At 34.3% G+C, this 27,043-nt stretch overlaps 1 protein-coding gene and 1 long non-coding RNA gene across 2 annotated transcripts in view; one reads left to right on the forward strand and one right to left on the reverse strand.

The window, feature by feature from the left end:
* LOC150094609 (uncharacterized) overlaps positions 1–27,043 on the forward strand; it is a 944,400-nt gene that overhangs the window by 860,424 nt on the left and 56,933 nt on the right. The gene's annotated exons all lie outside the window — the stretch shown is intronic.
* The window catches only part of LOC150094611 (solute carrier family 35 member F3-like), a 79,809-nt gene continuing 69,534 nt past the window's right edge, over positions 16,769–27,043 (reverse strand). Inside the window, exon 7 of the mRNA XM_090411562.1 lies at positions 16,769–22,166. Within this exon, the coding sequence (XP_090267688.1) occupies positions 21,931–22,166 (236 nt within the window). The 3' untranslated portion in view covers positions 16,769–21,930. The remainder of the gene's footprint in view (positions 22,167–27,043) is intronic.

The following is a 27,043-nucleotide window of genomic DNA, read 5'->3' on the forward strand; positions in this document are numbered from 1 at the left end:
AGTTACCGTGACATCTATGCTCACATCTCTTTTGTGGTTTTGAAAAGAAATTCCAAAGAAGAAAAATTCAGTGCACTGATATTATTCTACGGCGAGAGATTTCCAGCTGTGACTTCCGCATTAAAGTATTAACGATGAGGTTTTCTTGTAAGTGGTAAACGAATACTTTAAACACTCTTTCGTAAATATCATTGTGGTTTCGAAAAGGAATGACTGACGAAACAAGAGATTTCAAGTATTTTTGTTGTTTATTTGTGCATATAAAGGGCGAAGGTACAATACTGGATTCTTGGAAATTAGTTTTCTTTACATCACTCCCACACACACAAGAGTACTTTCAAGATCTATAGAAAACTGATATGTGAAGGGATTAAAAGAGAAGGAATCTTATTTAATGCTTTTTTTTCCCGAGAAGATGCATTTAGCAAGAGATATATTTATGCATCTCCCACCCATACGTTGTGTATGGCTGAGAGATGCATAAATGAATCTAATGAATGTCTTGCGATTTTTACTATTATACTTCTTATGGAAAAAAAGTTCCAGACACCAGAGATAGACAGATTCAATGAGTTAGCAGTTAAAGGATGAATGAACATTCGGTGAATGCTGCTAGAATTATTGTAGTCTTAGAAGAAATTTGAGGCGACGAAATTCCGTGGCAGAACAGGGCCCATGAAAGTATCAGTGGAAAGACACGCTGCAGAAACAGACCATCTCTGAAACAGCGGCGTGTACAGAGGGATCATTTATTAGCCACCCAGTGCTCTTCTTTTTATCTTCCGGTGTCGAAGGTTTATTAATCATCGGACCTCAAACGTTCACAGGACAAGGTGGTCAGCCCTACGCCTCGGTGTATCCTATGTCCTGTAGTGTTGAGTTCTCAAGTCTGGTTTGCCTGCTTTGCGGGATGAAAAACCCCTGATAAACTGGGGAAAGGACGATCCTTCAGCTCCTCATCACCGACGGGAATCGAACCTAGGACACTTCTTCCTCAGACATATGGTTGCGAAGCGCACAGTCACCAGGCTAACCGCGCGGACTCTCTTGAACAGTAATGAAGAATATCTCGGAACGTGGACACAGACGTCTTAAGTGGTAGATTCGAGATGAACAGAGTTATCAGATGGATAGGTGATGGAATCGTTTATAGCGAAAAAGGATGCTTTTAGGAGACTGTGGTTTCTATAGATATGTTGTGTTTATGCTAGTAAAAGCTAAAGGTGAGTCCAGGAACAGAGCTGTTCTTTGCTGTAAAGGTAAATCAAGTTCTTTTTTTTTTTTCTACAACCCGTGTTGTAGAACAATACGCAGCAAAATCTGAGAGAAAACTGGCTTTCAGGGTTAAAATAAACGTGGGGGGGGGGGGATGTACAGTCATAGGAATGTCTCTAACACAATGTCGCCCATGCAGAGCGTATCCACCCTCTATACTATAATATGATCGATACCTCCGTATACCACAGCATTCGGCCTTCCAGAAACACGACATGGCAAACACACTGCGCGTTAAAAGAGAGGGCAAAATCTGGATTATGTGATCAGCCATTGCAGAATTCCAATAAGCATGGTGTCACACCAAGGGAGGAAGTGATCTAACACCTATTGGGTCAAGTTGGAATGTCTTCCAACTAGACATTCCAATAGGTGTTATGTATTCTCGCATTCTATTCAAGATAGCTATGGAAGGAAATTAATTTAGGCCAAAACAACTAAATCACTTCTCTTTTGAAAGATACACAACTCTGTTTTTATATTTCTTATATTACCTAAGAACTGCTTACCATTCGTTAGCGACATATCAAGAACGCGCAGATTTAAGTACTTAATACTGGGTTCATAAAAAAAGTATCACACATTCAACTACATCATAACGATATAATTTTATGATGTAATAATTTTTTTTTTTTGAAAATTTTCTTCAGACCGAAATAAGGTCATGCATGAACTGTTTACATAGATTATCAATATCATTCGTTTTTTTTTTTTTTAAAGAAATTAAAATGTAGACTCGTTTTAAATTTTAATTTTTTGTTTTAACTTCTACAGTTTTCTTCTAAAATGCTAAAAGTAAAAAGTACGTGTTCCTGGGGATAAGGCTAAGTGAGCTGATCTCTCTTTTGCGAGATGGAAAAAAAAAGGCAAGACTGCGTTTTGGCGGCATTTTAGGTAACCATAGAGAATCGTAGTATGAATCGTGTTTGTGTGTGTGCACAAATACAAAGTATACGTTTTATTCGGCGACATTTCAAGTTTATTCTTTCTGGGAGTGTCGCGATATCGTCCAAGAAATAAAACTGTAAAAAACTTCTCTATAGAAGTTTTGTTTTGTAATCAATTGGCAAATAAAATCCTGGTGGACGTTCTTACGATTTTACCAGATTTTTAATTAAAATTGTTATGAGAAAACTAAAGTATTCACCAGCTTCTTGTGCCAGTTAAAAGATAGAAAGAGTGAAAACGGTAAAGACTACTGTATGAACCTATTCCTGTTTATAAAAAAAAATTCTGAGCATTTAATTAATTGACCTTTGCGCCTCTCACCCTAATATAACCATGGGAAGGGAACAGAAAGACACCTTTCTATCCGCAAATTCGTTAACCATCTCAATCCGAAAACTGTTCATTAACTCATCTCATTAGGACCCCTTTCCTAATATACGCAAAGAAAAATAAGCGCTCGATTTGTCTCCAGCATCATTTTCCACTGGGCTAATCTCATTAAGGATTGCTTAATTTATTGCACATTCTTAAGTAGGCCTTAACATCTTCAATTTCCCTTAATCCTTTTGTTCTGATGCAGAGATTTGTTCAGTTTCATGTTGTCATAATGAACTATAATTAGCTGGTTCACCCAAATGAGGATAATTCCCACCCAAGGGAAGAAACTTTCATTGTTGTCTGCTTATTTTATTGTAAAATATCCCTCAGCGCTGCGGTTTCCGCGAGTAAACTGCAATTACAACCCTACACTCTGTGTTTAGATGTAATAATCTCTTAGAAGTTATTTAATCTATAAAAGTCACGTTATTTTAATTGCCTAAATACAGGATAACTGTTTTTGTTGTTTCATTTTGCAGCAAACAATTCCTTTTTTTCATTATTAAATAGATAAAATCTGACAATGACCAGTTTCTTGAATGACACGAGCATCTAAGCTATAAGTTTGTCTTCGCAATTTAAATGTGCAGTTTCTCCGAAGCTGCAAGAAAACAATTATTTTCTGGTAATTTGTACGTTAATTAGGAGGTGAAAATCACACACTACAGTGATTTTCTCCCTCGGGGACTAAGCCGGGAAAAAAAAAGGCGTCCAGGCACTCAAGCTGCTGGCCTCACAAAAGATTTTTCTTCGGAAGATTAGGTCACCCAAAGACAAATGATGTGACAAACCCGGGAGGAAGTAATATGTCAGATGAGTGTACTTATCTATTGATTCGATCTGGTTAGACGTAGGAAAATGTGAGAATGCTGCACCTGGAGAAGTGTGTGCGCGTAGTTCAGATAACTTTCACGGTATTCTTGCTCTTGTAAGGGATGAGAGAGAGATTTCTCTGGAAATAAACAGAGTAGAGGCACTACATTACGGAAGAAAAGTAGCTATTCTGACATTCTTTTTTCAACCTCCCTTAGAATCCAAATTTTTCTGAAGACATTACGTTAGAAAACATATGTATACTGCATACCCCTAAATTATTCGTAGCCATTTCACAAATCAAGAACACGGGACATTGCTACAATTGTGCTGATAGAAGAAATAAGCTGAAATCGAAGTTTAGATTTATGGCGCCAGTTTTATTTAAAAATAAACGACTGCAGAACAGGGAAAACTGTATTTTAACATTCAAGACATATTGCATAAACATCACGACATTTCTCACTGCAGTAAGTATACTAAAGCGTGCTACTACGTTACAAAAAGTTCGCTGACCTCATTTTAAAGTAGTCCAGAGAATTTTTAATCAATTATGGCGATCCCTGGTAGTATCAGAGAGCGAGTAGCACATTCTATATAAACTACGATGTCTGTTTGTCATAAAGACCTGGGTTTGTATCCCGTTTCGTTCGAGGATAAAGTTTATAAGACGAAACTTTATAGATGAACGTGCGTTAGCGGGTTTTTCAGCTTGTAAAAGTCCCAAGTAATTCCGTTGGTGGATGTGAAGGCGATATTCAAAACAAAAATACAACAATTCACTCCTTCCCATCCACATGCTTCCCCATACCAAAACTAAATTGTAAAGTGACTTTTGTACATTTTGATGTGGCAAAATCATGTGTTAGGTCATCAAAGTTAATATTTTGTAAAATCTCAGGTTCAATGCTCATTAAACTTAGGTGGTTTAATCGTGACTGTGCCCTGCTGTTTCTTAATTCATTTTTTAGTAATTTCATTTTAGTTCACAATAAGAGAATGGGGCTTCCTAAAGAGCGGGGTCCCGGTGGCCGCCGGGTTCGCCGTTACCTTAAAATGGCCTTGATTAAATCGTGTAACTAAAAATGTGGTAAATTAAGAGAATTCCTAATAGCCAATCTGTTTACAGTAATGCAGTTGGGAAATAAAATGCATTGTCTTTTAGACTTTATAATCTGGAGACCACATTTCTGAAAGAACTCTATGTTAGTAAAACTAAAGTAGTTAGGTTATTCATTAAAAAATTGACACAGAGAAAAAGAAAAAAGGAATGAGTTAATGCGTTTGTAGTTGGACTGTGTCCGTGTTGACAGCGACTACAGCTGAGTTCATAGCTTGGAAGGAAAGTTCTCCAAATTACTTTGAACAGTAAAGGCACAGGAGATCGTCTACAGAATGAACACTCAGTGTGATGAGTGGTTCATTACTCGAACCGCATTGGGATGAAAAGTACGAGATAGCATGTTCTTCTGCTAAAAAAGGAAGGTCATAAAAGCTGGTCCGAGATGAGATCTGTTCACCGCAGGATCTGAATATTTTCATAAGCAAGGAGAACTGAATTTTCTGAAGGAAAAAAAAAGCTGAATATATTTTACATGCATTAACGCATCTGAAACTGTCTTCTCTCCACTGTAGAATGACAAGAAGATCACTCCATCAGGTACTGGTAATGGAAGACCTTGGTTTTTGGAAAGTTTGAACACCACTGCAATAATTGTTACGTGCAAAATGGGAAGAATATAAGTCTACTGTCCTCAGCAAAAGCGTGGTTTGGATATGGAACTTCCAAACGAAAATTATGCGCAGTGAGAAAATGACACAGGGAACAATCTGCCATGAAATTCAAGTACTTTCTACGTAAACTAGCAATCACTGACCATGATTCTAACAGGATGCACTCACTCAACTGGTTTATTGACCAAACTTTTCTTTTCGAATCATCGCATAATTTAAAACGAGTAAGGCCATTCATACAATCAAATTATTGGCAATCTTTCATTTCAACGTCCAACTCTTGAGAAATTCTCGACATTTTCCCTTCAATTGCAGAACATCTGGGATGCGCGGGACCTTTATTAAGTCAAGCCGACGAATGTTTTTTTCCAACAGAAGATAACCGAAGTGACAATATATAATACATTGGCTTCAAACTCTAGTTCCGTCAGTCATAATGCAAATCATCTCAACCCATCTTTACTTTCCTATCTATCACTCCAAACACAACTGAACGCCATGTCCATATATATGAATTATATTAAACAAATAGTCTTGTTATTTAATTTTGCGATTTTTGTTCACTTTATTCTGCGGTGCTCAACAGATTTTAAGAATAAAACATGATAAATGGCAACAGATATTTCACTTCGAAATCGCGTTTGTACTCTAACAGGAGCTTTTAAAATACCCTTCAAGGATAATTTTAAAATATTTTTCTCAACGTGTAATTTTGAATTTATAATATCGGTTCAATGAGGGATGTGAAAAAGAGATCTAAAAATTATAACTTTGTAATTATTATAGAATACGGTTTACAGTTGCGTTCCTTGTCCAATAGTATCCTATATCTGTAGATTTGTTCCGGCTTTTCTGTTATAAAGGACAAAAAGATTTAGCTTCTGGAAGGAAAAGAAAACCATCTGTATGAGATCGGTTAACTCACCTTTGACTGCAAAGTCTCGATAAAGTTCTTTACCATAAACAGAATTAGAAACCACGTCATTCCAACCGAAAGTCTTCGATGAAATCAACTCATCTATCAAGACTCATGCGGGTTCGTAAGTCAAAGAAAATGATCTGCAGTTAACCATGCAGCGTATACATCTCTAAGGAATAAATTATAAATATTTGTTAGAGGGATTTATCTGGCTTTATTTACAAGAATAAAATCATCTGTACGTGCATTATAGACAAACTAATTATGCGCACTGTTTTATTATTTTTTAATCACTGAACAACCCAATTAGTTCTCCGTAATACTCTTAAAGCCACGAAGATAGTAAAGAATATTACTGACTTCGTGGTAACTGAGTGATTACTTACTGACAGGGTGATGTCACCCAGTAGTAAAATACCGAGATAAATACTGAGAGTAAAATACCTACAGTTAATTCAGGATGCATCCGTGCAAGATGAAAATGTATTAATACATTCCCTTTATAATTAAATTTCATAAAAATATTGGGGAAGTTGAATACAATATTTAATTGGTATGAAATCTTTAAGCAGATGACCTCTATTATCAAAGCTACAACAAACAGAGCTGCGTATTCATGTTATTTATTCGTAGGCTTTGTAAAATATAAATCTTTAAGCATTATAATTCCACAGCATACAGATCATCAGACAGACTTTCTTTTTACACCTACTTCTCATTGCGACGAATCTCACTTGTACGAGTGAATTATTTTGTTGAAATCGCCGTCTAGTCGTCTTTTTATATGCTTGTCTGGAACAGTCGCAAATATGTGAAGAGCAGATGGTTTAGTTATGCTTATTTAAACAGAATAATTGTTGTGATTTCTTAAGAGCGAGGCAGGTAGTGTGTCACCACCAAAGAGCATTGCGCTCCAAGAATACTAAAAATAATAAAGCACTTTACAATCTTAATTAACTAGACGTCTGATGGAAAATGAGGGCAACCTTCCGTTATTTTAATCGCTAAAAAACCGACTGTTATCTTTATTTATATCGCTGCATCAGTTTCCTTTTCCTGATGATACTCGTAAACGATTGAGTGAACGGAATAATAGCATACCGAAAATGGATTCAAACACTGTTCATTATCGAATTCCAGTATTTCCTCAGGTTGAAAAACTTAACGAATTAATCATATAAATCAACATTTGTAAGCAATAAGACCTATCATTTGTAATAATCAAAACCTATGAGCTTTAATTGTAATTACTTTTAATTTAAATCGGATCCCCATAAGCACCATTCTCGTGGTATTCTATTAAAGGCAAGCATCGCGCGAATCTCTTAAGCGAGATATCAAATCAAATAAAAAAAAGGTTGGTGCACCAACGTAATTCACGTGGTTCTGATTACATGTTTGGTGCACAAACTTCATGCAGATGGAGTCACCCATGCGTGATATGACGAGAGAAGCAGATGTTTACCTTCCGTCCGGTTGGATTGGTTCGGCTTCTCCTAGGGTAAATTCCGTTGTGTCCGCAACGAGAGTCTTCACTTCAACAGACACGTGACTTTTAGACGGCACGGTATGCTCAAAGTTACAAAGGTTAAATTCTTGAATGTCACTAAGAAATGCATTAAAAGATGTACGATGTAAGCGGCGAAAATGTAAACTGTCACATCTGCCTGCAGAGTCGGAAGAAATGATTTTTATACTTTAGGCAATATTTCTCTCTCCCTTTCCTACTCTCCTCAATGCATTAAATACAGGATTTAACAAATCTGCAAATTAATTCAAGTTGGAGACAAAGAATTTCACAAGTAACAAGTTCAAAGGATGTGCCACATAACAAGCTTCCTTGCAAGCTCTCCCCTTCTTTAATTTAAATATATAACCCACAGGCAGCTGTCGAATATTAGCATCATGTATCTAAACCTTAATCTAGTAATTCAGTGTAAATACTTTTATACAGAATTAAACTTTGGAATTAATTGTTTGGAATTCTTTTGCGAGATAATTGAAAAATAATAGGAAAACAAAGGTTTTTGATTCCGCTAAATAGCATTTACTTCCTAACTGATCCATCAAAAGACTGCAGCAGTATAATAAATGATCACTTTACTTTCTCTACCCTCCAAAACAAAGTTTATATTCAAGGCTATTTATGGCAACCTCTCGCATAGCTGTCCATTTATTAGAAAGGATAACCATCGCTGTTCAAACAGTCACGTGTGATTAGAGAAAGGTTTGCTAAACGAAATATATCAGAAAAGAGTGTTTATTTTATTAAAACCTCTTTCATTTTAAATCTGCAATATCCCATCAGTTAACCCAATAATCCATTTTAGATGTAAACAAAAGGCCACTAATTTAGCATAATACATCGAGCTCTAAAATATCGACTGTTTCGTATTTCCCTTCTTTTTATTCAATTAAAAAAACAGAGATTTCAAAAATTCTCTGATTAAAACTTTCGCTTAGCTATGGGAACTCACCGACTGAAGAATGTAAGCAAAAACGTTTTCTTGGTTTGACTTATGTCAACATAAAGCCACATCCATCTAAGCAAGAACTCAGATAAAAAATAAACAAGAGTTTGAATGTATAAAAATTTGTCTGAATGTTATAGCAAATGTAAAGTTTTGTCTTCATCATCATCATCATGGATCTTAAGTATATGCATGACAGTTACTCGCTAAACAATTATTTGTAAACTAAATATATGAATTATATTTTGTGTTTCGGACTATAATCCAAGCTGGTCAAGTTTAAGAGGAATACTGGTGCTGCCATCTCTTGTTGGCGGTAGTAAGCGAAATAGCAAATGCTTTAGTTGTTAAGAAAGAGACATCCCTTATGTTTGTATAATATATACTGTATATTATATTAATGCAGATAAAATATATGTTTCCATACCTTAGTTTTTAAACAACCAAAAGTGTAATAGACATCAAAAAATCATCTTTCCAGTTTTTGTATGAAAATCAAATATATTCAGGTTAATTTTGCTGTCAATACTCAAAAGTAATTTTGACCTGTGGTTTTCGAACCAAAGGAGCACATCTGGCGCCATAGAGATTCCCATAAATGCCATAATTTTTCATACTAACGCATAAGCATGGCATACACCAGGACAACCGGAAACTTTATTGATATATTAGCAAGCAAATGCCACAGTAGGTTTCGCAGCAACATCCCCCCATCTGTAATCTAACAGATTTAAAGAAGAGGTTTAAATTTAATCCGCATTTAAACTTGAAGGGTGCCTTTCAACTAAGGTTGAGGAAAATGCGAACAAAGGAAAATAAAGTACGGTCGAATTGAACTTCACTTTAATCCTATATATTACCCCCCCACACACACACACACACGCACATGCGAATGTGCTACCCTCAGAATATTCCACGTTCACACGCGGAGTATCTAATCAGCGAAGTGTTCTCACGGGCGTTGAGAAAACACAGAACGAATTCATTAAAATATCTCGAACTAGAGATACGTAAGAATAACAGCTTCTTAAGGAAGTCTAGTTTAGCATATCTTAATCTTAATAGAAATTTTCTGGAGTGTGTGCTTTGTCAACAGAAGCAGAGAATGATAAACACACAGAGAATCCATGAAGAAAAATGTGCATTAAACCAGTACTCGATCTCAACATATTTCACTCCGTTCCGATTCAATCTAAAGGACAGCTTGATGTAATGTCTACAAAATATTAAGGAATCTCATGTAAAAACAGTTTGCTCACCCTCTTACATATAAGAGGGTGTTTCATTTTATAATGAAATACACAATTTCGAAACTAAGTAAATTGCGTAATTATATACCGTATTTTTATTTATTATATTTTTGCACTTTTTCTGCGTATTTAATTGTGGTGAATATATAACAAGAGAAGAAATTGCTTTTTAAAACACAAAAGCGTTACTGTTATCGCTTTTGTGTTGAAGTCCATGTTACCGTGACAAAGGCGAGAACTTAGCGACCGTCTTATATAATCTACTAACGAGCTCACTAGCGAAAGGTATTCAAAAATTTTATATCTGATAGGAAGATCATAGATACCCATTACAAGAAACACGACGTCCAAACATCTTCGGCTGCTACATATAAGTTACCTTGTGTTTGTTCTTGCATGCACACACACACACACGTGGATTATCACGGTAACATTCTCAACAGTAATAATTACATCTTTATAGATCAATAGAAGTTCCCAACTATTACAGCCCGTAATAAAAAAAAAAAAAGATTATATTACTTCTGGGTGCTTTTTATTTTAGACAGCCTGATTTAACAATCTTTTAGCAAACTGCATTTGCAAGAATTTTTCATTATTAATTTTAACCTCCATTTCCTGTCCTGAATGCTTCTGACATTATTCAGACAGTTAAACTACGCATCATCGCAGAGAAACATTTCTATTTCCATATTCAAATTTAAGTCATTAATATAAGTATTTCCCAGTAATCAGTAAGTTTTGTTTAGTTTACTTTTTATTGTGCCCAGGGCTGTCTGTTAATTCGAAATGCTTTATGTGTAATGGGATTTTTACACCTTTTTTTTTAATATGTTTGCAATTTAGTTTTTAAGCATGAACAGCGTTAGAAATCAGGAGCTAAATTCAATTTTCCTTGAATTATTTTCTAGGTGCAAGATTAGTGTTTGTGTGTTCATTCACCATGCAAAGCTATTTTTTTTATATATATTTATTTTTGTGAGTGATGTAAATATCCCCCCCCCCACCCCACACACACACACACTAAGTCTGAAATATTACCAGATTAGTTCTGGAGACTTGTGACAAGAGAATTAGGTCACGCGCGAGCGTCCTACTTTAAAAAAAAAAAGGGATAAAATTAACTCCGTATTTCGAACACTAAGGTGCTGACTATCCAAAAAAATTAATTAACGTAATTGTTTACGAGTTGCTAGTCACAATGTTAATGCGGTTGTATGACTACAATACAGCATGCAGGCTTTGTCTCTCACATAAAAAAAAAAAGCCAAAATGGATTCCCCAGTTTGACCAAAAAAAATCCTATGGGACGTCACTAACTTAAAAGAAACAAAATTAATTTTAATATAGGTAGAGGGAAGAGCTCAACATATTAACGAAATTATGTTAGCAAATTATTAAAAATGTTTCATTGTACCAAAGTATATAATGAAATAAAAATAAAATATTCGTAACTATTAAATCATGTCCAATGCACACAATTTTAATGCTATTTTGATGTCGCATAGTTAGTGGTGGTATCCGACTGCAATAATGTGTCATGGATGGGTGAAATTCATTGCGGTCATCAAGCTTTGAATGATAGTTGTTTGACAGGCTGGAAGTGATACCTTAAAGTCTCTTCACTAGGTTTCAAAAATTAACTTTCTTCTATTTCATTATCTCGTGATACTTTAATCCGGATTGTTCTGTTATTTTTCCTATTTAAGGTGGCAGATATCACTGAATAGGGATATCTCGCAGATTGAGGAATTATCATCGAAATCAAATGGAATATGACTGGGAGGAATCTGCTTTTGAACAAAAAAAAAAAAAAAAAATGGAAAATTACTGATCTTCTAAAGAATTAGTAAAACAATTACTTTTTCTCAAATTAACGACTTTCTGCTTTTATATTAAATTTATCTTAAAAATGCAGCTATGTGTCGTGTCGTCCCCCTTCTCCTACTTCAACCATTCAACATGCGACGTCACAATATGTAATTTCAAAGGGAAACGTGTTTTCATAATGGTATTGAGCAAATCTCGAGAGGGAGCCACTGAACAATGAAAAACGTGTCTGGTATTTATCGGTAAAGCAACCAAATCAATTGCAAATTTAAAAAGCATTCACACGAATCAATTACCAAGAGTGAAAACTGTTTAATTATTGTGAAAGTAAAAGTGCCGTTTAAACATCTCCAAGACTTTCATATCTTTTTTAAAAAGTTACTGTTTCTTGTACGTGAAGAACCGCAGCCTGAAACACTAACCGGTAAAACGCCAATATTCTCATCGGCGCAACGTGCTATACTAGCAGGAAGAGGGCACAATCGTCACACAGCAGAAAACAAACTTCCACTGTCGAAAGTAATTCTACCCCGACAGTGCAGAGTTTAGTTGGAATGCGACGTGTTTAAACGCGCAAGAAAACCACATGAAGTTAACAGTGAACTCATACTACGGAATTCTGTCATTAAGTCTATAACCTACACTTCCGTGACAGGTGAAGTTTTTTTTATTTATTTTATTAGTGTTTTACACGCTAATAGAGATAATGCAACTCCCCGTTCGATGAAGCTCCAGCTTAGCTGCAAGCACGGCATGAAAGAAAATCTTTCCAATGAAAGAAGAAATGACACTTCAAACACACTCGAAAGTGTGCGAATATTGCATGAAGATACGCGAGATTTTAATTCAACTGATATTAAAGGCTTACCTTCCACTGTCCTTTTTAATCATTCTGTGACTCAGATGGATAACGTAAAACAGGTCTCGTACTAAATGCCAAGTCGTACTTTACACCGAGAATTATTCCAGCTGTTGTCCAATTCCCGTCTGGACATCATTTTCAGGAATTCGAAACACTCAGATTTCATCATTTATGATAACTCACTATTAAATTCGCCATATTTAACTCACTTCGTAATATCAAATGATCACCCAATTCTCAGACAAACTTTGCCATACCACACACACCAGTGAAACTACGAATGAAATGCAAAAGCGACTTCTACCGGAAAAATCATAAGAACAGTTTTTTTTTTTTTTTTAATCACTTCTCAGTGCTATTAATCTAAACGTTTGCAAAACGGCTAAATAATCATCCCAACAACGTGCCTATTAATTTAGCCATAGAAATTTATCCCTTCAAATTTAAAACATCACCTACAAAAATAACGGAGCTTATGCATAATTTACAACACTATTCGTTTCGAATATAACTGTCCTTCATTTTTTTTTAATTAAGGGGATATTAGATCCCACATTGTTTTAAAACCGAATAAGAAACTCAAAGATTGAAATCAGAGAGTTTCATGCCGAATATAGCAACCTATAAAAGTATCGGCGAATGCTAGCGTGAGCTAATGCAAGTAGTCCTAGTTCGTAGTACAATCTCGGGCAACTTGCTGCGAGTTGCCCGTGTTTGTACTACGTTCTAGGACTACTTGCATTAGCTCACGCTAGTAATCGCCGATACTTTTATAGTTTGCTATATTCGGCATGAAACTCTCTGATTCCAATCTTTGAGTTTCTTATTCGGTTTTAAAACAATGTGGGATTTAATATCCCCTTAATTTGAATAATGTATATATCGCCGAAATAAAGCCTGTTGGCTCTTTATATTTAAGTAACTGTCCTTCTTTCCACAAGCATGTGATAGCAATAAATAGGAATTTTGGACCAGTCTTTCTGTAGGCATAATCAGGTCCTGAACAGTTATGGGGCGGACGCCCCCTTTTCTTCACCCGACATTGCGGTTCATCCCACAGTGTCCAATTGGGATCAGAGCTCTGTGGAGGCCACTCAAGTGTTGTGACCTTCATGTCCACAAACCACGCAGTCACAGCAGCAGTAGCCTGACGACACGATGCGTTGTCTTGCTGAAAGAGACTGGTCATTTCCGTAGAAAAGCTACAAAGTAGGAAGCATTGCATTGTCCACGATGTTCATATACCTCTCGGAGTTCAGTGTTCGTGGCACCACAAACAGACGTCTGAGGTCCTCACCAAGAAAAACAGGACAATACCATTACACCTCCACTTCCGAAATTCATAGTTGGGGTGACGCACTCTAGTAAGAGACGTTCACCGGCATTCAACATACCCACACCCAACCATCTGCACGCGGAGAGTGTAGCGTGATTCATTGCTCTATAACGCGGTTTTCCAATCCTAAACGCATCCCACTGTACGACCTCTTTTCACCACTGAAGACGACACTGCATTATGGTTCGGATAATATGAGGTTTGCATATTGTGGTCCTACCATGGAAACCCATGTTGTGAGCCCCATTTCTGAATATTATATATATATGAATATATATATATATATTCATGTTCCTGTCGATGCCGGTAACTCCGCAGTCAACGTTTCTACCGATAAATGGCGGTTTTCACATACTATCCTTTGTATCACTCTACATCACTTTCGGAGAGTGTGGTGGGTCGTCGACTGCTTTTAGCACTTGCAGTTGACTCCTTGCACTTCAATCTCAGTACGGTATCAGTGATAGTGACCTGTGATTGCCCAATTTGTCAACAATTTGCCGAACAGATAGGCCTGCAACATAGCAGCCTATCACGATGCCTTTTCAAACGGATCGTGATAGGTTTCAACCGGACACGGTTGCAGTGACTATGGAGTATCATTTCCTCCAATTTATGCCGGCTGCAAACAAGTGACTCGTTATATGACACGATGCACCTTGCCCATGGCGGTATCCTGTAAATTCTTTCCAAGCAGTGTATATATCTGCACGACCCATAATCCTCAGTTGTAGATCAGCTCTTGCGGTCTTCAAAATTTTCAAGGTAACTGTAGCCAACGTCTTTAGTTTGGCTAAATATGAAGACACTAAGTGTCTCCAATTTTTTCCGTTTCTTCATATTTCCCTCAGGAGTTATGAAGTACTGTTGATTCTGTACTCTTGATTCTGTACTCTTGTCCATTCTCTTCATCTTATGACATCTTTCGACTTGAGGTTAGTGAATGACCTTTCACTGACCTCAAATCGAATGAGTAGTTTTTTTTTGTTTTTTTTTCAGATCACAGTGCTCTTCGTTCCACTTCTTGATTTTATAAATTTGTCATTTTCAAATATTTTTCTAATCTTCGTGATTTTTCATAACCAAAGTGTCAGAAGCATTGATCTCTGATCTTCTCTAGTTTTTTTTTTTTTTTTTTTAATTTAGTTGGGTTAAGGATAATCTTTCAAAATTAAAATTAAATGCTACCAAAGCACACTCATTTCTTGCAACACAGATCTGACGTCACTTCCTCTTACTTGTCCAGATTTTAAACAAGATAGATTTCTCTTCTTGGGCTGACTATACTTGCAGTAACTTGAGCGAATGCAATATAAATACCCTCTAAAACTAAATGAATCGCATAAATACTCTCTAAATTCTTGGTGGCCTTTTCCACTTAAAACACCGATTCATACAATTCTCAAATGCACTCAACTTTAAAAAGACTATTTTAAACTATTAGGTTGTTACGAAACCATCTTAAAATTAATGTTCCACGTGAGTATTACAGTTAATTATTAGATCTCTCTCACACATGACTTTTAATATAGATATTTTCATGGATGCTGTTAAACTTTCCACCGTTCAACCCCTTTCTTTCCTATCATGGCATTCGAAGATGCTGATCAGCAGCTTATTGTATAAGAAGGTTACTATCGTTATCCCAAATGATTCGAGTACGTGAACATTATCATCAAGTAAGCATGAGCAATATGGGTTGAAAATATTTGCATTAAAAATGCTGACATTCCTTTGAGATTTAGCAAAAGCAATTTATTGTCAATTTTACGCACACAGTAAAATTACATTGACAATATTCTTACTCTTGAATATCTGCACGTTCTTTAAACGGTATATAATTTATTCAGTGATATATAAATGGAAATTTATTTTGCAAGAGAAAATTTCTCATAAGAAATTATTTCAGTTAATTTCTATCGTAAACCTTCCTTTACTAGCTAATCTTGTCAAACTCCACTTGGGATCCAAGCTAAAATACTTCTCCACCTTGAGACTTACTCGAAAACAAATTAAGATTCCACGTACAGCAAAATGATTCGTCTAGCAATCTCATATTCGCCTTCCGGGTAATTTTCATAAATTGGCTAAATCAGCTCACATAATGATGATCCTTTTGTACATCATTCGTCGTCTTTCTACAATATTCTCACGAGGATACCAACTGCAAAGATGCATTTTGATTTGCTGCTGAAACTTGAGATTTACGTCAGAAATACGTGAGGAAACTTTACATCTGTCGTTGGACTTAATTATACGAATAAGTGACGCTCATCCTTTGAAATACCTCATCCACATAAGGCGTAGGAGATTTCTCAGAAGAGTAAAAGCAACTCATTCCCCCCCTCTGATGAAAATAAAAGTGCTCTTCTTCATGATAGAAGTTATTAACAACAGCAGACCAATTTCTAGCTTTTCTCACACAACTCGCTATCTGTATTAATTTCCTTTGAGGATTTTCTCTTAGCGTTTATAACACGAAATAATTTGTTTTCTGATAGGCATTAGGCAGCTAATTAAGTGAAGTAACTCGTGCAGTAAAAATGAGATGTCAGATTCTAAAGCTATGTTCGCAGCATCTGATAAACTAAAAGTAGACTTTACAGTGATTACAATGAATCAAGTTATTTAGCCAACTTATATAAATGGCTCATCTTTAGTTACATGATTCCAGCACATAAATAGCGTACTTAATTTATGAATTAAGTACGCTATTGGAACAACCGAAATCTTAGACCGAAAATGCCATGACTACTTTCACATATTAGTCGAATTTGAAAATACTTGATTCTCGCAATAATTTTTTCATTAAGAAAACTGAACTCAGTGTATTGAGTCCATTCGAGAATTACAAGTTACAAATTGTGTTCCTTGTTGACTTTTACTGACGCGTGAGGTTTGAAGTAAAAGAATATCCCTACAGGCTCTGTAGACGAATAAACACGCTATAAATAAAGACACAAAATGTTCTGTAAAGTTTAATATTTCAACAAAGCAATCATTACAGGTGAGACCAACATCAGGCCATATGGAAAATATTATCTACTGCAATCTATACATAGTGCAGTGTAAAAAACATAATGTGTATAAAAATAAAAGAAATATTTTAAACATAAAAACAATTCTTTCTTACCTTTAACCTTTTATGGTGGCTATTTAGGCATGACTCCTCCGTGTGGTGATCTCTAAGAAATACTGAAAGGCATAAACTGACATCGAAAGGCCATTTTTACTTAACAAAATTCCTCCTTCTTGGAACGCAAAGTCAGCAATTTCCACTCGATGTATTATTGTTTTGTTTGGGCTTAAAAATATCACTTATGTGTGCACACTTTCCATTCTTAATAAAGTGTTTGGACGAGCAATCCCACGAGCAGAGTACTAGGCTTCTCAGACAGTGGAATGAATCTTCATTCAGTCGAAGACGACAATTCAGCTATCAAGTGCAGAAAGAAGAAATTCATTTTCTCTTGTACAATTTCCCCCTACCGAGTAACCCTGAGTAACTGATACTTGACAATATTGACAATGCTCTGCTGAGACAAATGGAGATTCAGTATCAATTTGCTTTAAGAGAACAAATGGTTTTTAAGTTCATCACTTTCTCACTAGTAATATGCAAATTATTTCTGGCCATTGAAAGCGTGATTTTTTTTAAATTTTTAGAGGGTATCTATGAATATCATAAAGTAGGTATACTTCCTGCACTCTAATTTATCATAGCAACTTTCATTTTATAGTGCTCAGGGAAATGAAATTTTATTGAAATATTAGAAGCAAACAACATCTTTCGTTTTCTTAAGTTTAACGTAATAATGACTACATCATGCATGATAGTAACAGGTTTTCTACGAAAAGTAGAATAGTTTAAGTATAAAGCAAATTCTTATAATTAAAAGTTTTAATTAAAATGAACTAGCACTACTAATATCCCCTTCTCGCGACTAGTAATCCAAAAATAGCAAGTATGAAATACAAGAATGTCACGAATCCAGATTGACTTACAGATTTCTCAGCTAAATACATTAATATTTCATACAAATTCATTTTTTCTTTGAGATAATTTGAATATATATAGATTCTCATAGTAATAGTGTGGACCTTAAAAATTGTCTAAACAGTAATAGATTGTGCCATCAATTGAATCGAATAGTACAATCGTGTGCATTAAATTATGTCCAATAGTACTTGCATGTTAGCTTTATATAAAAGGCGTTATGTAATTATGTGCTGTCTTTACATAAATTAGGATGTATGTATATTTGTACACATCGTATAGTTTGTAAGTATATACCATCGTCTGTCATCTAGAGATAGATGAAAGTACTTGATCATTTATATAATGGCCAATACATAACCATGAATTGTATTAGCCTTTACACACCAACGTGCATGTGTATAAGTCGTTTGTATATAAACGCTATACATAAAATGTCTATTTTTCTACTACTTTAGGCTTTGTACATAAAACATACATATGTATTAGCCTTTATTAAAAGGCTGTACTTATATACTTATTTTAGCCTTCATACAAACTACATCATTTGTGTATTAGCCGTTATCGGAAACGAAGTATCATACTAATGTGGCTCGTCTTAATACTTCGTTGTATATACAAAGGCTAATATATAATTATATATTGGACTTGATATATACGATGACGAATCTTTGTGTATAACGTTTATCTGAATATTGAAGTTCTTTTAAGGTTTAGCCTTAGTATAAACAATGAAGAACCATTAAGTTTTAGCCTTAATGTTAAAATGAAATACCTTTAAAGTTTGCTTTAGCGTAAACAATGAAGTACCTCTAAGTTTTAGTCTTAACGTAAACAGCGAAGTATCTTTTTTTATAATTTATCCATTAACAATGAAGTATCTTTTTTGTAATTTAGCGGTAAACAATGAAGTAACTTTAAGTTTTAGTTTTAACATAAACAATGAAGTACCTTTAAGTTTTATTCTTAACGTAAACAATAAAGCATCTTTTTTTAACAATTTAGCAGTAAACAATGAAGTATTTTTTTATAATTTAGCCGTAAACAATGAAGTATTCCAGTTTTAGTCTTAACGTAAACAATGAAGTATTCCAGTTTTAGTCTTAACGTAAACAATGAAGTTTTTTTTATAATTTGCCGTAAACAATGAAGTATCTTTTAATTTTAGCCGTAAACAATGAAGTACCTTTCAGTTTTAGGCTTAATGTAAACAAAGAAGTACTTTTTTATAATTTAGCGGTAAACAATGTTTACTGCTAAATTATAAAAAAGTACTTCTTGTTTTAGTCTTAAAGTAAACAATGAAGTATCTTTTTTATAATTTAGCCATAAACAATGAAGTATCTTTTTTTATAATTTAGCCGTAAACAATGAAGTATCTTTTAATTTTAGCGGTAAACAATGAAGTACTTTTAAGTTTTAATCTTAACGTTAACAATGAAGCATCTGTTTTATAATTTAGCAGTAAACAATTAAGTATTCTTTTATAATTCAGCCATAAATATGAAGTATCTTTTTTTATAATTTATTTAGCGGTAAGCAATGAAGTACCTTTAAGTTTTAGTCTTAATGTAAACAATGAAGTACCTTTAAGTTTTAGTCTTAACATAAACAATGAAGCACCTTTAAGTTTTAGTCTTAACATAAACAATGAAGCAACTTTTTTATAATTTAGCAGTAAACAATGAAGCAACTTTTTTATAATTTAGCAGTAAACAATGAATACCTTTAGTTTTAGTCTTAACGTAAACAAAGAAGTACTTTCTTTATAATTTAGCGGTAAACAATGGAGTACCGTTGTTTTAGTTTTAACGTAAACAATGAAGTATCTTTTTTTTATAATTTAGCCATAAACAATGAAGTATCTTTTTTTATAATTTAGCCGTAAACAATGAAGTATCTTTTAATTTTAGCGGTAAACAATGAAGTACTTTTAAGTTTTAATCTTAACGTTAACAATGAAGCATCTGTTTTATAATTTAGCAGTAAACAATTAAGTATTCTTTTATAATTCAGTCATAAACATGAAGTATATTTTTTATAATTTAGCGGTAAACAATGAAGTACCTTTAAGTTTTAGTCTTAACATAAACAATGAAGCAACTTTTTTATAATTTAGCAGTAAACAATGAAGCATTTTTTTATAATTTAGCCGTAAATAATGAATACCTTTAGTTTTAGTCTTAACGTAAACAATGAAGTATTATTTTAATTTTAGCTGTAAACAATGAAGTACCTTTAAGATTTAGTCTTAACATAAACAATGAAGTATCTTTTTTTTATAATTTAGCCGTAAACAAGGAAGTATCTTTTAATTGTAGCGGTAACAATGAAGTACCTTTAGTTTTAGTCTTAACGTAAATAATGAAGTGTTTTTTATAATTTAGCTATAAATAATAAAGTATCTGTTTCATAATTTAGCGGTTAACAAAGACGTACCTTTAAGTTTTAGTTTTAATGTAAACAATGAAGTATCGTTTAATTTTAGCGGTAAACAATGAAGTAACTTTAAGTTTTAGTCTTAACATAAACAATGAAGTACCTTTAAGTTTTATTTTTCACAAACAATGAAGCATCTTTTTTATAATTTAGCCGTAAACAATGAAGTATTTTTTATAATTTAGCTGTAAACAATGAAGTACCTTTAAGTTTTAGTCTTAATGTAAACAATGAACTTTTTTTATAATTTAGCCGGAAACAATGAAGTATCTTTTAATTTTAGCGATAAACAATGAAGTACCTTTAAGTTTTAGTCTTAACGTAAACAATGAAGCATTTTTTTTTATAATTTAGCAGTAAACAATGAAGTATCTTTTTATAATTTAGCAGTAAACAATAAAGTACCTTCAAGTTTTAGTCTTAACGAAACAATGAAGTTTTTTATAATTTAGCCATAAACAATGAAATATATTTTAATTTTAGCGGTAAACAATGAAGTTCCTTTAAGTTTTAGTCTTAACATAAACAATGAAATACCGTTAGTCTTAGCTTTCGTGTTACATGTAAACAATTTCCCTTTTTTATGCTTAATCCTTTATATAGTATATATATTAGATGCTACTACTGTATGTAGTAGCTTTTATATAAAAGGTGGTCTACAAGTTACGTTATATAGCACTTGTCTTTCAAAAAAATTCAGTGTCATGCTCTTTGACAACACGTGAGGAGAGAGAATTTTCAGTTTGCTTTTCGAAAGATAGAACGGTTCAAACTAAATCTTTTCAAACGTAATCGCTATACTTCGATGCTGTTTTGTTGTGTGACTCAATTTATGGGGGGGGGGGCGGAAGAGGAACAATGTCAGTTTATGCCGTTTCTGTAACGCAGAGTACGGATCTTTTCTTATAAATACCAGCCAGAAAAATGAACAATAATGACTCTCTACAAAATCCCAACTCTTATATCTAACTACATGCCTTCTAATTCTGCAGCATTGGCTTATATTTTCTAAAAGGACTGCGAACTAAATACACTAAAGGCAGCTGTGACAATAAATATATCAGATGATTCAGTGATGATTAATACTTGCAACGTAACCGCATCTCAATTACCGAGACTCTTCGATTCTTTGGTACGACAAACCCACTAATGTGGCTAAATTACATTCCTGCAAAAGTTATTTTCATATTTCTTCTGCAAAATAAAGACTTTCAGTAGCTTATTAAAGAATATATACAGGCAGGATGTAGAAATATATTTTAACATCTTAGAAAACTTCAGCACTGCGTTGTCTCGCATACGTCGTAAAGAAAGGCCGCGTGAAATTCAAAAAATATGTGAAAAAAATGTCTCTGGCACTTTAGTTTGCTGTAAAATTATTTCAGCTACTTTTTATCTTCGTGTCGAATGATTATTTTTTAAGGTTTCATTTTTTAAGCAGCTTGTAGAAATATTTAAAATAATCATGTTTGAAAAGCAATACGTCAGAGTTCAACATATTGACAAAAGATGGCAGCACAAGACAACCGCCGAATGTCCTCCTGCCTTGTTCGATGACCTTCGTAGATCGCGAACAGTTACAAACTCGAGAGAGAGAGAGAGAGAGAGAGAGAGAGAGAGAGAGATAGTGAAAGAGTTGCATCCGTATTTTCAAATAAGCAACAGTTTGCACTTCATTCTATTTTACTCTTCCGCTTTCTGTTCGCAATCGCGAGCGATTTGCTGCTCGCATGTCCTGTTGTTTGTTTAACTGGTTGTCTTTAGCGTACTTGTTTCTCCTCCAGCGTAGCAACAACGTCAGATAATCGGGCCAGTTTTCGGGCAGAAGAACCAGTAAAAATCCCATCATAATGAGCAAGATTCCAGCAAGTTTCATGCCAGCAAACACCACTCCGTAAAGATACACGTCTAGGACTGAAAGAAAGCAAATGTTATGATTTAAAAATCCTTCCATGAAAAACCAGACTGGTTAACATTAAGTATGAAAATTACAACAAAATTCGTACATGAAATTTTTTTGTTTAACTGGTTGTCTTTAGCGTACTTGTTTCTCCTCCAGCGTAGCAACAACGTCAGATAATCGGGCCAGTTTTATATAAAAGGTGTAGAATATAAAAGTCACCCGTTATAATAAAAAGTCACCTATATAAAAAAAGTCACTAATATATAAAAGTCACCTATATAAAAAAAGTCACTAATATATAAAAGTCACCCATTATAATTATATAAAATTGTAAAGAATTATACATAATTATAATGGGTGACTTTAATGCCAAAATTGGAAGCAGAGATGACCATCTGAACTCCATCGGTAAATTTGGATTTGGACAGAGGAATGAAAGAGGAGAAAGACTTATTGAATAAGAAATATATATATATATATATATATATATATATAATCCCCAGGAGCATTGTTCTGTTTGTTAATCAAATAACATCAAGAATAGTTGAACTACATCTCTTCATAAATAAAATATACCAACTGAAAATTATACAAGTATATGCCCCAACTACGGACCATCCAGATGAAGAGATAGAAGATTTCTATGAAACATTAGAATCCACATTAAACAATTCTAAAGAATTCTACATAATTATAATGGGTGACTTTAATGCCAAAATTGGAAGCAGAGATGACCATCTGAACTCCATCGGTAAATTTGGATTTGGACAGAGGAATGAAAGAGGAGAAAGACTTATTGAATTCGCAAAAGAAAATAACCTCTTTATTATGAACAGCTTTTTCAAGAAGAAAATCAACCGAAAATGGACTTGGAGAAGCCCAAATGGACAAACTTACAATGAAATAAACTTCACCCTCTCCAACAGAAGATATATAATAAATAATACCGAAGTGCTTAATAGATTTAATACAGGAAGTGACCACAGACTAGTAAGGGCAAAAGTATGGATCAACAAAAATTGGGAACAGAATAAGCTCATAAGAAAAAAGTACAATTAGTGAATCTACAAAACCTCTGCCACAATAAAAGCTGTTATAGAGAATCACTCAAAAACGAACTAAAAAGTTAAACACAGCTACTTCCATTGATGATGCTAATGAAATCTTAACAAAATCTATCTTGAATTGTGTACTAGAAATAGGAGGAGTAAAAAGGCACCAAAAGAGAAGAAAAACTAAGACAGGAAACCTTAGATCTGATGAAGAAAAGAATATGAAAAGAGATTTGAATGACACCAATAAAATAGAATATGCGGAAATTTGTAAAACTATACGTAAAAGGATGAAACATGAAATTAGATCGTATAATACTAAGAAAATTAAAAAAAAAACAATAGAAAACAATAGTATTATGAAGATCCTAAGACGAACATTATCAGTTGGAACAAAGGAAATAGCTGCTGTAAGAGGAACAAATGGTGAACTTATAAAACATAGAGATGCAATAATAAAACGAATTCAGGAATTTTATACTGAACTCTATGAAGACAAACACCGAGACATCCAAGAATCATTTATGGATAAATCGAGTGAGGAACAACACGATGCCCCTGAGACCTTATAAGTGGAAAAGGTGAAGTGGAAATGACACTGCGGGAAATGAAGAATGGAATGGCCCCAGGAGAAGATGGAATCATGGGAGAATTCTTAAAACTGGGAGGAAGCCCTGCCATCAAACAGCTGACTAAACTCTTTAATAAAGCCTAAAACAGAGAAAAATTCCAAAAAATTGGAACAATTCACTTCTAATATTAATTTTTAAAAAGGGCAATAAGGAAGAAATTAAAAACTACCGACCTATTAACCTACTCCCCACCATATATAAAGTTTTCACAAAAATTATAAATAATAGAATAAAATCTAAACTAGAGGGAATGCAATCCTGTGAACAAGCTGGATTAAGAAAGAATTACAATACTTTGGAACCATATTCACACATTAAGACAGCTCATTGAAAAATCAATTGAATACAATAAACCCTTATGTCTGGCCTATATAGACTATGAAAAAGCATTTGATTCATCTGCAACACTAAAAGCACTTGAAACCCAGGGAACTGAGAAACGATATATTGAAACACTAAAACATATTTACAATAATGCAACTTCTGCAATTAAATTATATAAAAACAGTGAAAAGTTCCCAATACAATAAAGGCATCCGGCAAGGCGACACACCAAATCTCCCAAATTATTTACAGCTGCACTAGAGGAAGTCTTTAAAAGCCTTGATTGGGAAACAAAAGGGAATAAACATATATGGAGAAAGGCTGAATCATCCGAAATTTTCAGATGATATTGTCTTAATAGCAGATAATCTTGAAGATCTAGAAGAAAGGATAAATAAGCTAAATGAAGCGTCCAGAGTAATTGGATTAAAAATAAATAGAGAAAAAACAAAAATGATGATGAATAAATATATTAACCATAGAACTGTCAAAGTTGAAACCATGAAAGAGAACAAGTTAATTCAAATGTATATTTGGGCCAATTGTTGCACTCCTCAAAGGATAACAAACCATCCATCCAAGGTGAACGAAGAATTCACCTTGGATGGATGGCTTATGGGAAAATGAGAGACATATTCAGAAGTGACATCCCTATGAGTCTAAAAAGGAAAGCTTTCGACTAGTGCGTACTTTTTCTCCTAACATACGGAGGAGAAACATGGACTTTAACAGAAGCCCTAAACAAAAAGCTGAGAATAACACAACACCGCATGGAAAGAAGTATGGTAAAAATAACATTAAGAGATAGAAAGACAAATACCTGGATAAGGTCTCAAACAGGTATCATGGATATTGTAAAATATATTAAACAGGCTAAGTGGAGATGGGCTGGCCATATTGCCAGATGCAGTGATGGAAGATGAGGAAAACTGAGGTGGGGAAGCGCAACAACAAAATAATGCTAAATTAGCATCTTGGGCTTAAACATATTTTGCTTCAACAATGCATTATTTTAATGATATAATTATTTTCTAAAAATAAAGCAAGAAAGTTTCTTTTAAATGCATATTCAGAGATCTGAAAACTTGGACTCAACGGGAGCTACAGGAATCTCTACACTTCCTGTCGACGTGACGATTTGTTTTTGTCCAATAACAATCATTAATTCATGATGCAAAAAAAAATCGTGAAATATTTATTTCTGATCGTTCCTCTTTTTGTTTGCCAAATGAAAGTTTGGGAATGCAAACATCGGGTTCTAACGGTAGGGAAAATTTTGTGAATAATTTCGATAAGCACGATAGTTAATGATATGGGGAATCTTTCTGAAGAGCTCTTATAGAAATTACCTGAAGCTCAGGATTGTTTATCTATGCAACTGCTTTCATGTACCTCACTTGGGTTTATTTCATACCAGCCATCAAAATCAGCAAACCCATCGATGAACTTTCACAAGACAAATTTATTAACATGACGTTTTAACCTAGACCCAGAAAACTAAGTTTTTATAGAATTTAATAAATTCATTATTAGAAGACAGCGGTTTATTGAGGAAATATATCCTTTACTGAAGAAAGCCGATGCAAGATTATGCGAAAATTACAGAATTATAGTACTGATTTCTCAAGCAAGTAAAGTCTTACTTAAGATCATTCAGAAAAGACTGGAACCATTCATGAAGAGAGAAATGCCAAATGAACAGGCAGGATTTCGAAAAGGCAGAGGAACAAGAGATCAAATCGCCAATGTGAGATGGATAATAGAAAGAGCACAGGAATACAAAAGAATGTCTACCTTTGTTTCCTTGACTATAGCAAGGCTTTTGACTCTGCAGATCATGCGAAACTGTGGAATGTGTTAAGAACAATGGGAGTCCCAGAGCATTTCATTATCCTTCTGAGGAATCTTTATTATGAACAAGAGGCTACTGTCCGAACAGATCTTGGAGAAACTGAGTATTTCACAATAGGTAAAGGGGTGCGACAAGGATGTATTTTATCTCCGTACCTGTTTAACTTGTACAGCGAATACATTTTGAGAATGGTAGGACTGGAGGAGTTTTCATTAGAACTGAAATTGGTGGAAGAAATATTAATAATTTGAGGTATGCAGATAAATACCACCTTGCTAGCAGAATGCAAAGAAGATTTGGAGGAACATTATGAAAGGTAAAGAAGAAAGTGCTAAATATGGTCTTAAACTTAACCTGTTTGAAGTAGATGGGGAGAAAATGGAAGCAGTTAACAATTTTGTGCTCCTTAGGATTCCGAAATGATCAAGATGGTTATTTTACTGAAGAAGTTAGAAGAAGATTATTACTCGGAAAAAAAGCAATGACAAATTTAAGCGAGATCTTTAACGATAAAAATATTAGCCTCGCAACCAACAAAAATCAGAATCGTGAAAGCAATGGTATTCCCTGTGGTACTGTATGGATGTGAAAGTTGGACCCTGAGAAAGAGTGAAAGAAGGAAGATAGATGCATTTGAATTATGGGTTTACGAATTGGAGACGCTTACTAAAAATTTCATGGACTGTAAAGCAAACCAATAAAGCAGAGATAGACAGAATAAAGCCAGATTGCTCCCTCGAAGCTATGATCATCAAGCAAAAATTGTCATACTTCGGACATATTATGCGAGCAAATGACAGTCTGGTGAAGATGATGATGCTTGCTAAAGTTGGCGGAAGCAGGATAAGAGGAAGACCAAGACCAACAACAACAACAGACTTTTTATTCTTACATCCAGAAAGCTGAATTCATGAAGGATGTAATAATTATTCAAGTATCGTTGTTATGATATGTCCGGTGACTTAGTTTTTGTCAATACGTCAATATCTTATTTTCGAGACAATTCCCAGTAAGAAATGTCATGTGAA

The sequence above is a fragment of the Typopeltis vanoorti genome, chromosome 21 (assembly GCF_054136105.1).
Source record: "Typopeltis vanoorti isolate ZY-2024b chromosome 21, IOZ_Tvanoo_1.0, whole genome shotgun sequence".
Taxonomy (NCBI): Eukaryota; Metazoa; Arthropoda; class Arachnida; order Uropygi; family Thelyphonidae; genus Typopeltis; species Typopeltis vanoorti.